The sequence below is a fragment of the Macrosteles quadrilineatus genome, unplaced genomic scaffold, assembly GCF_028750875.1.
Source record: "Macrosteles quadrilineatus isolate MER2022 unplaced genomic scaffold, UCM_ALF_1.0 Scaffold_1__1_contigs__length_201487025, whole genome shotgun sequence".
Taxonomy (NCBI): Eukaryota; Metazoa; Arthropoda; class Insecta; order Hemiptera; family Cicadellidae; genus Macrosteles; species Macrosteles quadrilineatus.
The window spans coordinates 171,895,927-171,910,172 of NW_026542594.1; the positions used below are offsets into that span (position 1 = coordinate 171,895,927).

A 14,246-nucleotide genomic window follows, 5' to 3' on the forward strand; every position below is an offset into this window, starting at 1 on the left:
ATACTAACACCTTCGCGAGTCTATTCGTCACATAGTCTTTACAAACTTCAAAGCTGGCTTGAATCACCTGTACATCGTCCACTACCTGTGAGGCCATCTTAACGACTGAGACCCTCATCTGCCTCCGCCTCCGCCTCCGCCTCCGCCTCCGCCTCCGTCTCCGCCTCCGCCTCAGCCTCCGCCTCCGCCTCCGCCTCTTCCTCCGAATCCTCCTGGTAAAAGGAAACGTACTTTTTTCGATCTCTCAACTTAATCCGCACACATTGAACATTGGCAACTTCAAGATCAGGTAGACTGATATAGTGACGGGGTATGTCGTCGTCGTCGTCGTCGTCGTCGTCGGTGTCATTCTCTTCATCGTCATTATTTAGCATACTGTTTAAGTCAAAAGATTCTCTATGATAATCATCTTTATCGCCATAGACATGTACATCCAGCGTGTCATACTTATGGAAATCAATTAATAAATTAATCAAATCCACCGCCGCACGAGACATAGCAAATTCTCTTATAACTTCAAATTCGATTCGATCAAACACTCCGACTGTGGCGAAATCCAAACTCAACAGCCTGCCGTTCCAATCTATTTTACGTTTTAACCTACCCTTTTCAAAGAGGTTAACATAAATCCACGCAATGTTCTGCCACTTTTTTTCTTCCATGTTTATCAGACAGAGACCAGCTGTAGACTAAAAACTATACAGTCACCTTACTTACAGAACCGGTGAGTAACTTATAGGTCATGTGACTATCGTGTATTAAGAGACAGTATGCTGTAGTGCTGGCGGGAACCGCGTTCTTTGTTTCAAAATCCACTCTCACGTCTACAGGTCCCGACTTGATTGCATCATTTTGTTTGGAGCAATCGACTACGTATAGCGGGACATTGGCGTTGAACTTTTCCATTGTGACAGCGGTTTGACCGGTAGACTGTCTACCATAATATGATTCTAGAAATCGACAAAACATTTCGTAAAATAGTGTTTTATCTCCGTTAATGTTGTCGTAGGGGAAATATTGAGAATTCAAATACACCTTGATGTTTGTCAAGTCGCAGTGGTCAAACGAGGACATGTCTTTAGCGTATTGATTTTTCCTATCCTCCTGAAATGCCAAAATGACATATCGAGGTTTCTCCAATTGTGCTGATGTTTTAACCGTCCACGAGTGTATATTAGTTTGTGGCAGTGACGGGTATTCGTGAAGCTCCCAAGACCTAAAAGGTATATGGACCGTGGTGTCCTTTTCGATCATGCGCAACATAGTAAGTCGGTAGGAGTCGGAAACGTTCACATGAGGAACACGCCAGTACACCCCTGTAATTGTTATAGAAACATCACTCGCGTCATTACTGATTACAGCATTTTTATCTGAAGCGGAGCGCAGAAGCACCAACTCCTGTTTGTTATTTACAATTACACGTCTGTAGTCCTCAGCAAAACCGAGTAAAAGACGTAGTGGAACGGAAAATGAAAACTCTTTGGACTGTAATTTCTCGCCAGGGCCTAACCAGCAGTCATTCTTCAACATATTCACCTCATGGGGTCTGATCGAAAGAACATTTTTCATAGTTGTTGTAATACCGACATTCTTTGTCCTATCCACTTCAATACCCGCAATCTCATAGCGTATTTCATCAAAGAAAAACGCCACCGCGTTATTCACGAAATGCCACGGCGCCTCTGTTCTATCAGTTTTTGTACTTTTAACCGTACCCTTAACGAGCAATGTACTCTCAAACGGTGCTGTAATAATATCCTGTTGACTGATCGGTATTCGGATCTCATCGTTATTTTTAAACGTGGACGACGCGTATGGCTTGTGAGTGTGAAACTCCATGCCGGTGATGGCATCACTGTACTCTGCCTTTGTGTTTATATCCAACATTTTCAACCTTAAATCCAAGAGACCGCAAAAACTTAACACTCGACGATGTTAACCGTACAACGTCTTTTGGCCTACTGATGTTTGGAACAGGTAATATGTCCCTAAATACCAGTCCCATTGTTCTTTTTTCTAACGTGTAACCTAACAGACAATCTTTCGTTTCTGAGATTAATCAAGTTGCCGTCTTGATCGCGCAGAGATATCGACACGTTGTTGACACTTGAAACGTTCACTGGTAAGTAAATTATTGTGTTAGGTATCTCGACTATTTTATACCCTGGACCTACATTTGGGTAAAATTCGTGCACCGTATGACTTTCTCTACCGTTATCAAACGATCCACGAACAATATTACACTCGACACGAATAACATCAACTTTCATTATGTTGACTGTAGTATCGGATACATGTGTTTTCCCAGCTTCAAGGACTCTATTGGAGAAGCCTAGCAAGGATCCGATTGAATCGCCTTTAGTAAAATCAACACTCTGTGAGCAGAAAATTTCCGAACGTAAGGTGCTGTTGTTAGCTGTGAGCTTAAATTCCACATCCTTTCCCAGTTTCGCCTTTAAAGTAGACTCTATATTTTCCACTTCATATGCCCCTTCATCAATACTGACAACTCCCGCTTTACCATAGTAAAACTTGTTATTTATTCCAGATTCAATGTTGGGGATTGAATGAAAAGTCATTAAATCCACAAGTCCAATCTCCCACTCACCATCGCTCATGTCAACAGGTGGAAAGTATTCATTTGTAATATACGATCCACGACCGCTTAAGCTAAACATTTTTGCAGAGAAACTCTAGACACAAATGCCCGCAAACAACTGAATCAAATGATTGCACTCTACGATAATTATAGAAGACTTCACAGTTGGCAAAGTACTGCAACAGTTCTAGCGGAGGTTTTAAGTTGCCAAAACTATCAAAATAATGCACCCGACTACCCTCTTTTCTATAGCACACCCAATGTGTGCCTTCACCCACTGCCGAATCTAAGTTTACAATAGCAGTCTCATTTAAGTTAGGTCGAACAGGTAGAGTGTCTCTCATATACACTCCGCGAAAATGAGGGATTTTCAGTAATTTCGCGTAGTATTTCAAGTCGTAATTTGTCAACGGTCTTAGCGGGATCCACGTTTTTTTTTCCTTGTATTCCGCTTTTTACGTTTAACTCCACCCCCTCTAGGGTAGGGACGTAGATACAATCCTCTACCTCCAGGTGTCTTTTTCTTAACTCTACGAGTCGATTGCTTCTTCTTCCTCTTTCCACCACCAAACTTTGCCTTTGTCTTCATCGCTGTAGTTACTGCCCAGGCAGCCGCCTTTTCTCCTACAGACGCGTCTGATGATTTAAATCTACGCCAAGCGCGTTCTGCTAGCTCCTTATCTGCCTGTTGTCTGTGCGCGTTATCTTTGTACCTCGAATATGCGATATCGTGCACCTTACACGCTTCGTCTAAACCGTTAATACCTCTATCACCTCTGGCTAGTCTCTTTTTTAACCTTGTTCCAGGTCCACAATAATTATAACCCGGCAGGTGAGCTTCAAAAGGTAAAAGGTCCACGGCTTTGTTAACAATAGAAGATATAAGACCTTCTCCGACGACGGCTCTTTTGCGTCTGACCGATGTTATCCTCTTCCCAACCATTTTAATACTGATTGGAATGAGATATTTTAACTTGTCTTAAAAAGGTCGTCCCAGGTTGCTGTCTCGTGAACAACCTGCCCCCTCCATTCGTCATATGAGGTTAGACTCACGCGTTTCGTCTGATTCATCTGTTTATACAGTGAATAGGCTAATTCCGCGATAATTTCTTTGACGTACTGCTTGTTTACAGCATCGCTCAATACTTGTGGTTTACTAACATTCGCTATTCGCCTACCCTTAACATCCCAGGATTTATCATTATTAGGTAAAATTGAATTACGTTGAAGATATTGTAGGGTAATCGCATCATGAGCATTTGATGGATCAGCGACATGACCTAAACGTTTATCCTTAAAGTTCCATGCTAATGAGCCTTGTAAAGGTACACGGTTGTCCATGTACAATTTATTTACAGCATCTCCCGCTCTACTAGGAGGTGCCAAGTTTTGGATAACCGTATTTTTTACATCAAAAGCCCCATCTTTATTTTTAACTAAGGCTGTGCTGTTTAGACACTGAAGATTTACCGCATCCGCGTCTTTTACCGGCAGTGCTACGTTCCGAATAACTGCATTTTTTGCATCAAACTCTCTCTGTACACTTTCTCGTGTTATAGCGTTTTCTTTAAGAAACAATAGATTAACTCCGTCTCTATCAGCTTTCGGCTCTGCAACGTCTTGCAACCGGTAATGGTGTATTGAGTATGCTTTTGCATCAGTCAATTTAAGCGGCGTATGAAAATCCATATACTGCTTAGACACAGCATCATTAATACTAACAGGGTCAGCTATATTACACACACGGGTGTTTTGAGCATCAAAATGACCACTTTGCCTTGTCATACAGTTTAAAAGTGATTCCGCGTGGGTTCTAAAATTAATCACATCAAAATTGTCCTTTGGATTTTCGACATTACACAAACGTTTACCCTGCATATCATAGTTACCATCTTGAGTCAGTGCAAAGCCCTCGCCCTTTGGCCCGACAAGAGCCTTTTCCTTTTTCTCGTAACGTCCGAACTTGTCTACACCCATTGTAAAAGTGATTTGTATCTACTATTGCCCGCCCCTTTTATAAACCCAGCTTCACGTAGCTCCTCCACAATATTAAGGATTTCATTACTATGAGACGTGTTTCCAGACTCAGTTGACGCGGTTAGTAGTTTCATTCTGCTTACAAGTTCATTAGGGTCGTCCCAGTGAACAATATCCCGAGATGTAGCAGTCTTCCAAGTCATGCCCCGGCCCTGTTTAGCGGGAAATAATTTTCTAATGACGTGTTTGTATTTCAAACTATTATCCCTTCTTATTTGCTTGTAAAAGCTGTATTGTTTTTTGTGCGCGTTTGTTGCTACTAATATATTCTTGTATGTCTGTAGGTCTTCACTATTGTATAGATCCTCATCGGGTAGTCGTTTGAACAACAATTCGTATAAGCCGACTGTAGGTTGATATTTTGTATTATTTATAACCAATGACCCGTCGCTGTCAAATTCTAATTCTTTATCACCAATCATTAACTTATTGCCGTCACTATTGTAACGGGGACCATAATCATGATCAATTATTCGAGACTTTCCGCCGGCATCTGCCATGAGTAGTTTCATATATTTCCGCGTCAACGGGTTTTCAAAATGTTCGTCGACATATCGGGAAGCCGTTTCCAAGCCTACAGGTGAAGACACAACATCATGCAACCGGTTCGGTGTCGAAACGCCAGTAGGTTTAAACGATTGGTTAAAGTAATTATCATCATCGTCCCCACTGACATAATCCATTGCTTCTTCTCCTTCTTCTTCTTCTTCCCCTTTGACAGCAGACATTTGTTCAGCTTTTATTTGAGGCTCAGTTTTTTTCAATTCTCTGATAATCGGTCTATACTGCTGCTCTAGTAATCTTTCATTTTCAACATTACCATCTTTAAATCGTCGAAACTTACGTCTTACCGCCTCTTCTAGTTCGGCAATTTTCGACACAAGGTCTTTATTCTTCCGACTCATCTTTGCTACTGAACTATCAACCAACAACAACAACACATTTATGGCAGCTCAACCTGCCTGAAAAACATTGCGCGTCTCTTGTGTTTACGCAAATAACGCACCACATCCTTTAACGAGATACCAGATGCTATATTGATACCTCTGTAGTACCTCTTAGTGTGTGCATCAAATAGTGGTATATTGTATCGTGTTGACCAACTTCGAAAAACAAAAGTCCTTTTCCACCCTCCTCTCCATTGTGGTATTTCAGCCACAGTGTATCTATCATCACTGTTATCCATATATTTTTGTAAAAGACTCATTGGCCGTTGAGCCTGATTGTGGTGTAATAGAAATGAATTTACGAGCCAAAACTCGCTAGGATTTGCGCCTGTAAATTCTCGCCACTGGTCAAATAGTGCTCTATTAGTTATTGTATAAACACCGTCACTACTAAGACTTATACCAAAATGGTCGCAATAGAGTGGTAAAGTTGGCAATGCCGCTTTCAAAAAATCTGTAGTAAAAAGTCCTTGGCACAGGTTGTTTGCTGCTGCATAGCGCTTACCCCGAACCCCAGGAGGTAATCCTGGAGGCACTGGACCATATGCTACATTATAACTAATGTCAATATGACATTTAGAAGCTAATGCCGTCTTATATATTGTTACGGGGGACCTTATTGGTAGTGTACGCTCAGTTAATACTATGCAACGAGCGGCGTAAGGGATTTTACACCCATATTCAAGCATTCTCAGATAAATCTGTGTAAAGTTTATGCCGCCATGCCGGTCTCGTAGAGGTAGGACCTTTCCAAAAATATCTGGAAACGGTCTGAATCGCGATAACATATTATGAGATTCGCGTACAGTACAGTTTGTCATATCTTCGTGGTAGATAACAAGCTCTAGTGGTACCTTTTTTTCTTCGCATTTTGCTAAAAACTTAATCCACAGTTCACGGTTGTAGGTGCGTTCACTAGCAGATATCATAAGTAAAATTACAGGAGGCAGTGTGGCGCTTTGTTTTGCAGCTTTATGTCGCCAGCACCGCCGGTTATAAGGATGACCATGACGCCCCTTTCTGCTGCAATAATTACCGCAAAACTTTCTCCTATCTGAATAGTAAAAAGTGCAGAGATTTGATTTAACATTATGAAGTTTTGTGTCGTAACCTCTAAGATCGTTGTACGTATAGATGTTTACCATTGTAGTTCAACTATAAAACTAATGTGTACTGTACAAAGCATAGCACTTTTACATAACACATACCCCCCACCGCTATCACAAATCCTCTACAAAAAAGTCAAATTTCAATCTGTACCTCCCTTTGTTAATATCACGAGTCTTATCTATTACCAAAAACCCATGATTTTCCTTCCACGCTTGAGCACACAACCCTCTGAACTTATCAAAGCTCATATCAGTGTTAACATGATCAGTGTATACATGTCTTAGATTCATATCATCCTGCCTGAATAGTATAATAAAGTTACAGTTGTCTCTCACCAACTGTTTAGGAATCTTACTGTACGACTGACCAAGATAGAATACATCAATATTCCTATGTCTACCCATTGAAAAATAGGACCGGATGTTGTTGTGCTTTTCACATGATATATCGTCAAATATCATAACTGAATTCGGCTTAGCTTCGCTTGGGTCGACAATTTGTTCATTGTCATTGAATGCAAAGTATCCGACTTCTTTGGGTAAAGCTGACGAAAGAAATTTGTATTTCGGCTGATAGAGGGATTTTGAAAACACGTAGATATTTTCAAATACTACACCATTTGGATCGAATATAAGATTGAATAACACGTTCGTTTTTCCCGCATTTGAAGGACCTGATATAATACAACGTACTGCTTCCGGCAAAAGGGGCCCATTTTTATTAATAGATGAGCTCATACCGGTACCAAAATATTCATCAAAATTCCGGACAGAAATATGAGATCCTTGCTCAGCTAGTCTCATTGTGACACTGAAACTTTTCCTCTCCTGCTTGAACTTTAAATAACACCTCACCGAGGGATAGCTCTAAATAAGAATATCGCTTTTGTTAACCCATGTGTCGTCTTTACCATCAAAACCCAACCAGCGAACTAGCACTTTATCCCCTTTACGTTTTATTACTTTCTCCACAAGATATACATCCCCAGTCTTAGATATACTCAGCTCAGCCTCATAAAATCCGTCCTTAAGGATTTCCCCTTTAGAATCTTGTAAGATATAAGTAACCGGGTGGGTTGGCTTTATTGCATATATTTTAAATACTTCGTTTGTCCAGTTAGGCATGTATCCTTTAGTGAATACCCGCTTGTATTTGCTAATTCTCACAGAATCGCCGACAGAAAACTTTGGTTTGGCAGCAGCAGCAGCCGTGGCACTTTTATGACTACTATTTATTCGCGATAAAATTGCTTTAACATGTTTTTGCCTCACGTCCTTGGGTTTCATTCCTATAGTTCTATGTTTTGAATTGTTATATTGATCAACGAGCTTCTGCAGAATAGATACCCACTCATAGCTCCCCTTTGCTGTAAATAACGTCCACATTTTTTGTTTTATTGTCCTGTTGAACCTCTCAACAATGCTGGCCTTGAGATATGAAAATGTCGCATAATGATTAATTTTAAACCTGCTGACTAACGCTTTAACATCCTTGTTGAACCATTCTTTACCCTCGTCGGTTTGTAGATGTTTCATTTTATGTTTTAATAATATCGGCTCTAGCACTTTAGCTACTTCAACACCTGTCTTGCCTTTAAGCGGGATCGCAAAAGCAAATTTAGTGAAACAATTAATCATAGTTAGTATATAACGATAACCTTTATTGTATTTTGCATACGGTTGCATCTCAACTAAATCCGCCTGATAGAGATCATTAATACCTTTAAGAGTCACTCTACGTCTTGGATAATTTCGGCGAGCGGGTTTGTGCAGCTCTTGAGCTATTACTCTCCTGATGTCCATTTTGAAATGACATTTAATTTCGCGTTACAGACTACTTTATTTAGAGCGCTACAAAAAGGGGAGAGCATCTGTGTCGCAGTTGCGAGATGGGCTTCAATTTGTTCTGTTGTGTTGTTATATCTCTTCCGCCGCGGTCACCGCCTATAGTTAGAGCCGCTCGATCGTACAGAAAACCGAAACCTGACAACGAGGTCTCTAGTACAATACACCATTACGAGGTTGTAGGGCCTGCACAGCGGCCACTACCGCCACTACCGCGACAATAGGTGAGTTTATTTTCTCTAAAAAGGATGTCATAGCCCCTCCACCGCTATGACACGTGAAGGCCTTCCACAATCATTATAGTTGCCTCCTCCGTGCGGTATATTTTGTATACGCGGTGACCATGTGGTGACCGAGCACCTCATTAAAGACTTACTATTATGTTGTCTCAGTAGGTGACAACCTCAGTTACACTTGTCGCGTCAGGATCTATATTTATACTCCCCACTACTATCTCAGTAGGAGATGCTTCACACCATATGTGAACGTGGGAACAGTGTGTAGTATCATGTTAGCTCTACTATTATATATACATAGTGTTTGTAAATCTGCTCTTGTGACTTTAATTGGAAAAGATAATCAGTGTGAAAAATATTACGGGCCACGTGTTTGTGTTGTTCATCCCACCATAAGAGAACGATCGAACTCTTCTGGTAGTGCTAGTACTCTATGGAACTTTGGAGGACCTGCTGAGTGGTCAAGTGAAGAGGAGGAAGAGGGGGAAGACTCTTCAGAAGAGGAATTTATTTGGAGATTACAAGGTGGAGGAGGCTGGAATGGATGGCGAGATTATTAGCAAGATGATGATGATTGATTTGGTGAGTGATGTTTCTTAAAACCGTACGGTAAAGTATCATAGTCCCCATCTCGTTTACGCTTAGGCCCCGTAATCTTAAAACGTTTCGTTTCCCAAACAGTCAGCACGTCCTTACATTTAGTTCGCCTAATTCTCATCTCTGTAACCTCATGCATCGGATTTTCACTTGCTGACAAGACCATTTCTTTGAGTTTTTGAAAATTTAAACTTTCGCTAGCTTTTAGGTTCAGAGTCAGTCCTTTGATTTTACAAACAGAAACAAGATTAGGTCTAACGCCTTTATTAGTATACACAACATAGGCATACGTCTTAGGACCTCCAGAGACAAAAGCAATAATAAATGAACCTGGTCCGTAGTCAGTCAGCTCATCAGTCATCTCACCTAAATAGTCACCAGTAGGTACTTTATGTAGATTATCGCTTAAAAGATATACAACACTGTCTGTATCGTAGTAGATTACCTGTGCTCCTAAGGCCTTAAGATGCTCGTACAGCTTCAACCGTGCTTGCGCTGTCGTGTATGCCGCTATAGCCACATTCACCCTACGCAAAGAACCACCCACCTCCTCTATATTTTGCCAATTTACCAACAATGTATCTTGATTGATTTCCTGAATAGTATTTACCTGAACAGCAGGGTTAATTAACATATTGAACAGAGTCTCAGGATCTCGCACAATAGTAGCCTTTGTCTGATTTTCTCTCTCCCCAAATTTTCCCCAAAAGCTGTTCAACATTAATTTTGCTAGTGATCGGAGACCGCCGTTCTTTTCAATTTTCAAAGGATCCAAACTGATTCCTTCATGGTCAAGGTACTGCCTTATATATCTATTTTTGTCCTCGTCAGTTTGACACCATTCTGGATATCCTGATGCTTCTTGTTTCATTTTCAGAAATTTATTAATAAACTCTGTAAATAGGCCTCCTTTTTCAAAAGTTGCAACACCATATTCCCAGAGTTCATAGTACTGTAGAATATTATATCCGTTCTCTACTGCTACGCGGATCTCATCCATTACCCATGTTCCTACCAAGGCTCTTTCGTCATCAGAGTGATGACAGGTATCCTGGTTTGTCTCCTCACCACATTTTCTGCAAAGTACAAACATAAGCTTCCCATGCATTCTTGAAGGAAGAACCGGGTGATATAGATCTACTGGAGGAAGGATTTTACATTTCAACAAACCCTCTACAGACAATCCTCTTCCCCGGCATTCTGCATCTCCAACATATACCGTCGGATGGCCTACAGGGTACTTTCCATACTTACACACATATGGGTACAGCGAACAAACATCTACATATTTTATTTCCTCACCAGACTCACACTCATGATAGGTTTTTGTGTTTCCTGTACGGCCACCATAAAACGCGTCTCTTGGAATCAACGGTACATTGTTTAAAACCGGGTGGTTCTCCAAATAACTAAGATTCTCTTGTTTCTTTAACACAAGAAAATCACACTCCCACATCTCTATCACTTCATATAAAGTGTTGGCTAATCTGTCCATTTTCTCTTTTGTCTTTTGGTATCTATTGTTAAGCGTGTCAGATGGGTCATCCTGGAGGCGCTCGTCACGTTTGAAAGGAAAGCATTTTTTGCAGCCGTGAAAGTAGCACCCGTGGAACTCATAAATACGCTCTCCATCAAACCCATCAACTTTATAGCCATCTATAACTGTCTCTCTCTCCCTACCAGCATGCTGTATTCGTACATTTCTTTGCATCTCCTCGTAGACTAACCACTGGAGAGCTATAGATGATTGAGTGTCACCCATCCTATAGCCTTGCTTAGGAATCAGTCCTATTGTATTTGGTTTGAGAAAATTTCTCCTAAACGCAAGATTACAAGCACTTGCTATTGTCACAGCTTCTAAAAACGGGTCTACATTGCACTCGGTCAATAGTAGGTTCCTAAATTTAATGCAGGCCTGTGCAAGAATGTCAACATCAGAAATACAGTATTCCACCAGTTCTTTTTGAAAATCAAATGTATAATTACTGTTTACCTGCTCATCATACCATCTCTGAAAGTCCTCATGCGTCTTTTCAAACATTGTATCAGGGCAGAAATATTCTCGAGGTGGCATTGGTCCTTTGTAGCTCTGGTTTGCTAAGCTATTAAAGAGGTGGGGAAAGTAACCTTTCTTCTTCTCAGGTGGCAAATCAAAAGCTTTTGGAAGGGCTGACAGAGGCATTGGAAAATAGTTAAGGGAATCAATGAAGCGCAAATTATCAAACTTCATTAGAACAATCTTAGATCCGCGCATAATCAGTTCAGGAGTGAATTTTGTATTTTCTAATACATATTTAAGAACAAATTGAAAATCAAAGCCCTGACCATTGTGTGCAATCACACATACATCTTTATAATGTCTCCTTAGAGCCAATACGTAGTCCATAAAGCCGTGGACAGGGTCATCTAAAAATATGCGGGTCCTAGCTTCACATTCTTCACAAGGCGGCTCATTAATACATTTATGGCAGAACCGTTGAGAGACACAAAGGTTGACTCTATGAACCTTTTTATCACGCTCAAACTCTGATAGGCATTCGTCCTGTCTTGTCTCAAAATCAAAGAATATGTAGAGAAAATCTGATGTTTTTGGTTTTCTAGTATCTACTTGCATATAACACTTGTGGTTCGCCTCTTTAAAGTCCATACATATTTGACACCAAACCTCACCACAAACATGAGGAGCTTTCCTCTTACTCAACCAAATCAGTTTGGTACACTCTTGACATTTATAAACTGATTTACATATACTGTTCTGATGAGCTGTAAAACAGAGCTGATTTTTAAAGTGTCTATTACACTTCGGACAAAGTATACCATTATATTCTATCTTACATGGCGGAGATGTTATCATACAAGCTGAACAAATAGTTTCACAATGATGATCACCAGCTGTGTTATACGGGACGTGACAGCCTTCACAATAGTAATTACAAGCAAAAGCACCGGTCAGATTGGTAATCACATTATAGTGACCCTCATGAAACATAAGGTTAATTTTATACTTGGCATTCTCCGGATCACCTGAGTAATACACTTCACGCCCCTTTCTGTCATAATTGTATACGGTTATTTGATACTTTTTCAAATGAGATTGGAATTTTTCTAATTCTGTCACACCCGCTCCTTCTGTAGGAATATCTATTTGTGTTTTATCCAACAACTTTCTAGCTTTAAGGTCCTGACGCCGCCCCTTATTTGCCCTAATCAATGTCCATTCAGGGTCTTTTTTCGCGTGAGCCTTTGCTACTACCAAAGCTCGTGGAAGGCACAGATTATCTTTATTTTTAATTACCACTATTGATTTTCTTGATCGACACTCCTCGTCAAAACTATTAAAAAACCCTGGTCGTCTACGTCCACTGCCTACAGGTAAATTAACACAGGTACAGGTGATTTTAAACGTGTCACTAGATTTAATTATGTCGGTATTACTTTGAATTATTCCCCCGAATATTTCCCACAGGATCTCTCCATTAACCTTATCAGCGGGTCTAAACGCTACGTACCCGGGCTCACTTTGTTTTAGATTCAAACTCTGCAGTGTAAACCCGAGCTGATCAGTATCAGACGCTTCAGATTTAACCTTATCAACCAATTCATTAAACCCATGCTTCAACCACTCAAGCTCATTTGTATCTTTAGGCGGATTATTAAATTTAAATGTAGTCCTAATACCATACAACCTGAATCTTTTAACATATGTCTCCTGTGTACTTAACACCTTAACAACTTCCATTTAGTTAAGTATCAAAACACATAGTGAAAAATAAACAGTATAATATAATAGTGTACTTAACACCTTATTAACTTTATTTAGTTAAGTATAGAAACACGTACTGGTCAGCGGCAGAATAGTATGATACGTTAAAATAATACAATACAACACAAGTTTTAATAAAACACTACTACCGGCATAACAGCGTAAAGAATAGAACAGTGAATTAAATGCTAAACTCACCTCAAGTCAGAGAAAGACACTGAACAAGACTGATTTCTTAAAATAAACTTCCATCCTTTTATAAGACAACAAGCGGAAGTAGGCCTTGGCCTCACACCAAATATGGCCAAGCATCAAAGTGACACACAATACGCATATCATGTCCTCGACATTATTAGCCAAAACATTTTAGTCACGATTGTGCTATTATGCCCTCGACATTGTTAGCCAAACATTTTAGCCAAAATTGTGCCAACAATATAACCTATTGCAACAATATAACAGGGTCGCATAACAATGCGACCATATATATTCCAATTACGCACCGCCGCGCGAGCACGTCCATAGCCTCTGTCGCCGCGCGATCACATCAAGCACGTCCGAGGTCGCACGTCGCCGCGCGATAACATCTAACCCAGAGACACGCATATTCACAGTAAAGCCTAGTCAACTTAAAGAATATCAAACAGTCACAGCAGCGTTCAACCATCAAATGGATATTACTCCACAACAGCACTGTGCCACTGATATATTCAGTTTGATACCAACACATATTAATATAACACACTATCTGTTAATTAGCATATTGGTTTAACCGAATACTGTTTTTAGTTCAGTTGTTTAAAACCCTCTGCAAAATAACAGTTAGAATACCCCTACAAACAATACATAAGATTTATTTACACTGAATTATATTAACCGAGCAGGGATTTTTGTGGGATATTTGCACAGGGATCCCGGTGCAGAGATTTATCCCGCTACCACCTAGTGGACAAAATCCAAACTCACAGGACCTAGTGGTGAAAATCAGAACTACACACACCACCCCCGGGGGGCGGCAATCACCTAGCGGCCAAAATCAGAACTCCGTCAATCTCTTACACCGCACAGCGAATTCCCACAGGATTTTTTTCCCACCATAGACACGCGGGACAC

At 40.5% G+C, this 14,246-nt stretch overlaps 2 protein-coding genes across 2 annotated transcripts; both read right to left on the bottom strand.

The window, feature by feature from the left end:
• Positions 1–696: 696 nt before the first annotated feature.
• Positions 697–1,887, bottom strand: LOC129002559 (uncharacterized). The gene has a single exon (XM_054430452.1). The coding sequence runs from the start codon at positions 1,885–1,887 to the stop codon at positions 697–699; it is 1,191 nt and encodes a 396-aa protein (XP_054286427.1).
• Positions 1,888–3,014: 1,127 nt separating this feature from the next.
• Positions 3,015–13,739, bottom strand: LOC129002565 (uncharacterized). Its single transcript, XM_054430466.1, has 6 exons — positions 13,637–13,739; positions 11,718–11,776; positions 9,661–11,285; positions 5,307–5,554; positions 4,489–4,566; positions 3,015–3,349 (listed from the first exon to the last, which is right to left on the bottom strand). Exons 1-6 carry the CDS (start codon positions 13,737–13,739, stop codon positions 3,015–3,017), a joined length of 2,448 nt encoding a protein of 815 aa, XP_054286441.1.
• Positions 13,740–14,246: the final 507 nt, after the last annotated feature.

Coding starts and splice junctions, on each gene's coding strand:
- LOC129002559 (XM_054430452.1), bottom strand. CDS start 1,887: ATGTTGGATATAAACACAAAGGCAGAGTACAGTGATGCCATCACCGGC.
- LOC129002565 (XM_054430466.1), bottom strand. CDS start 13,739: ATGCGTGTCTCTGGGTTAGATGTTATCGCGCGGCGACGTGCGACCTCG. Junction 11,777..13,636: donor ATGGACGTGCTCGCGCGGCG/GTGCGTAATTGG, acceptor GCATATTTTTAG/ATGACCCTGTCCACGGCTTT. Junction 4,567..5,306: donor AGAAGCAATGGATTATGTCA/GTGGGGACGATG, acceptor CAATGGGTGTAG/ACAAGTTCGGACGTTACGAG.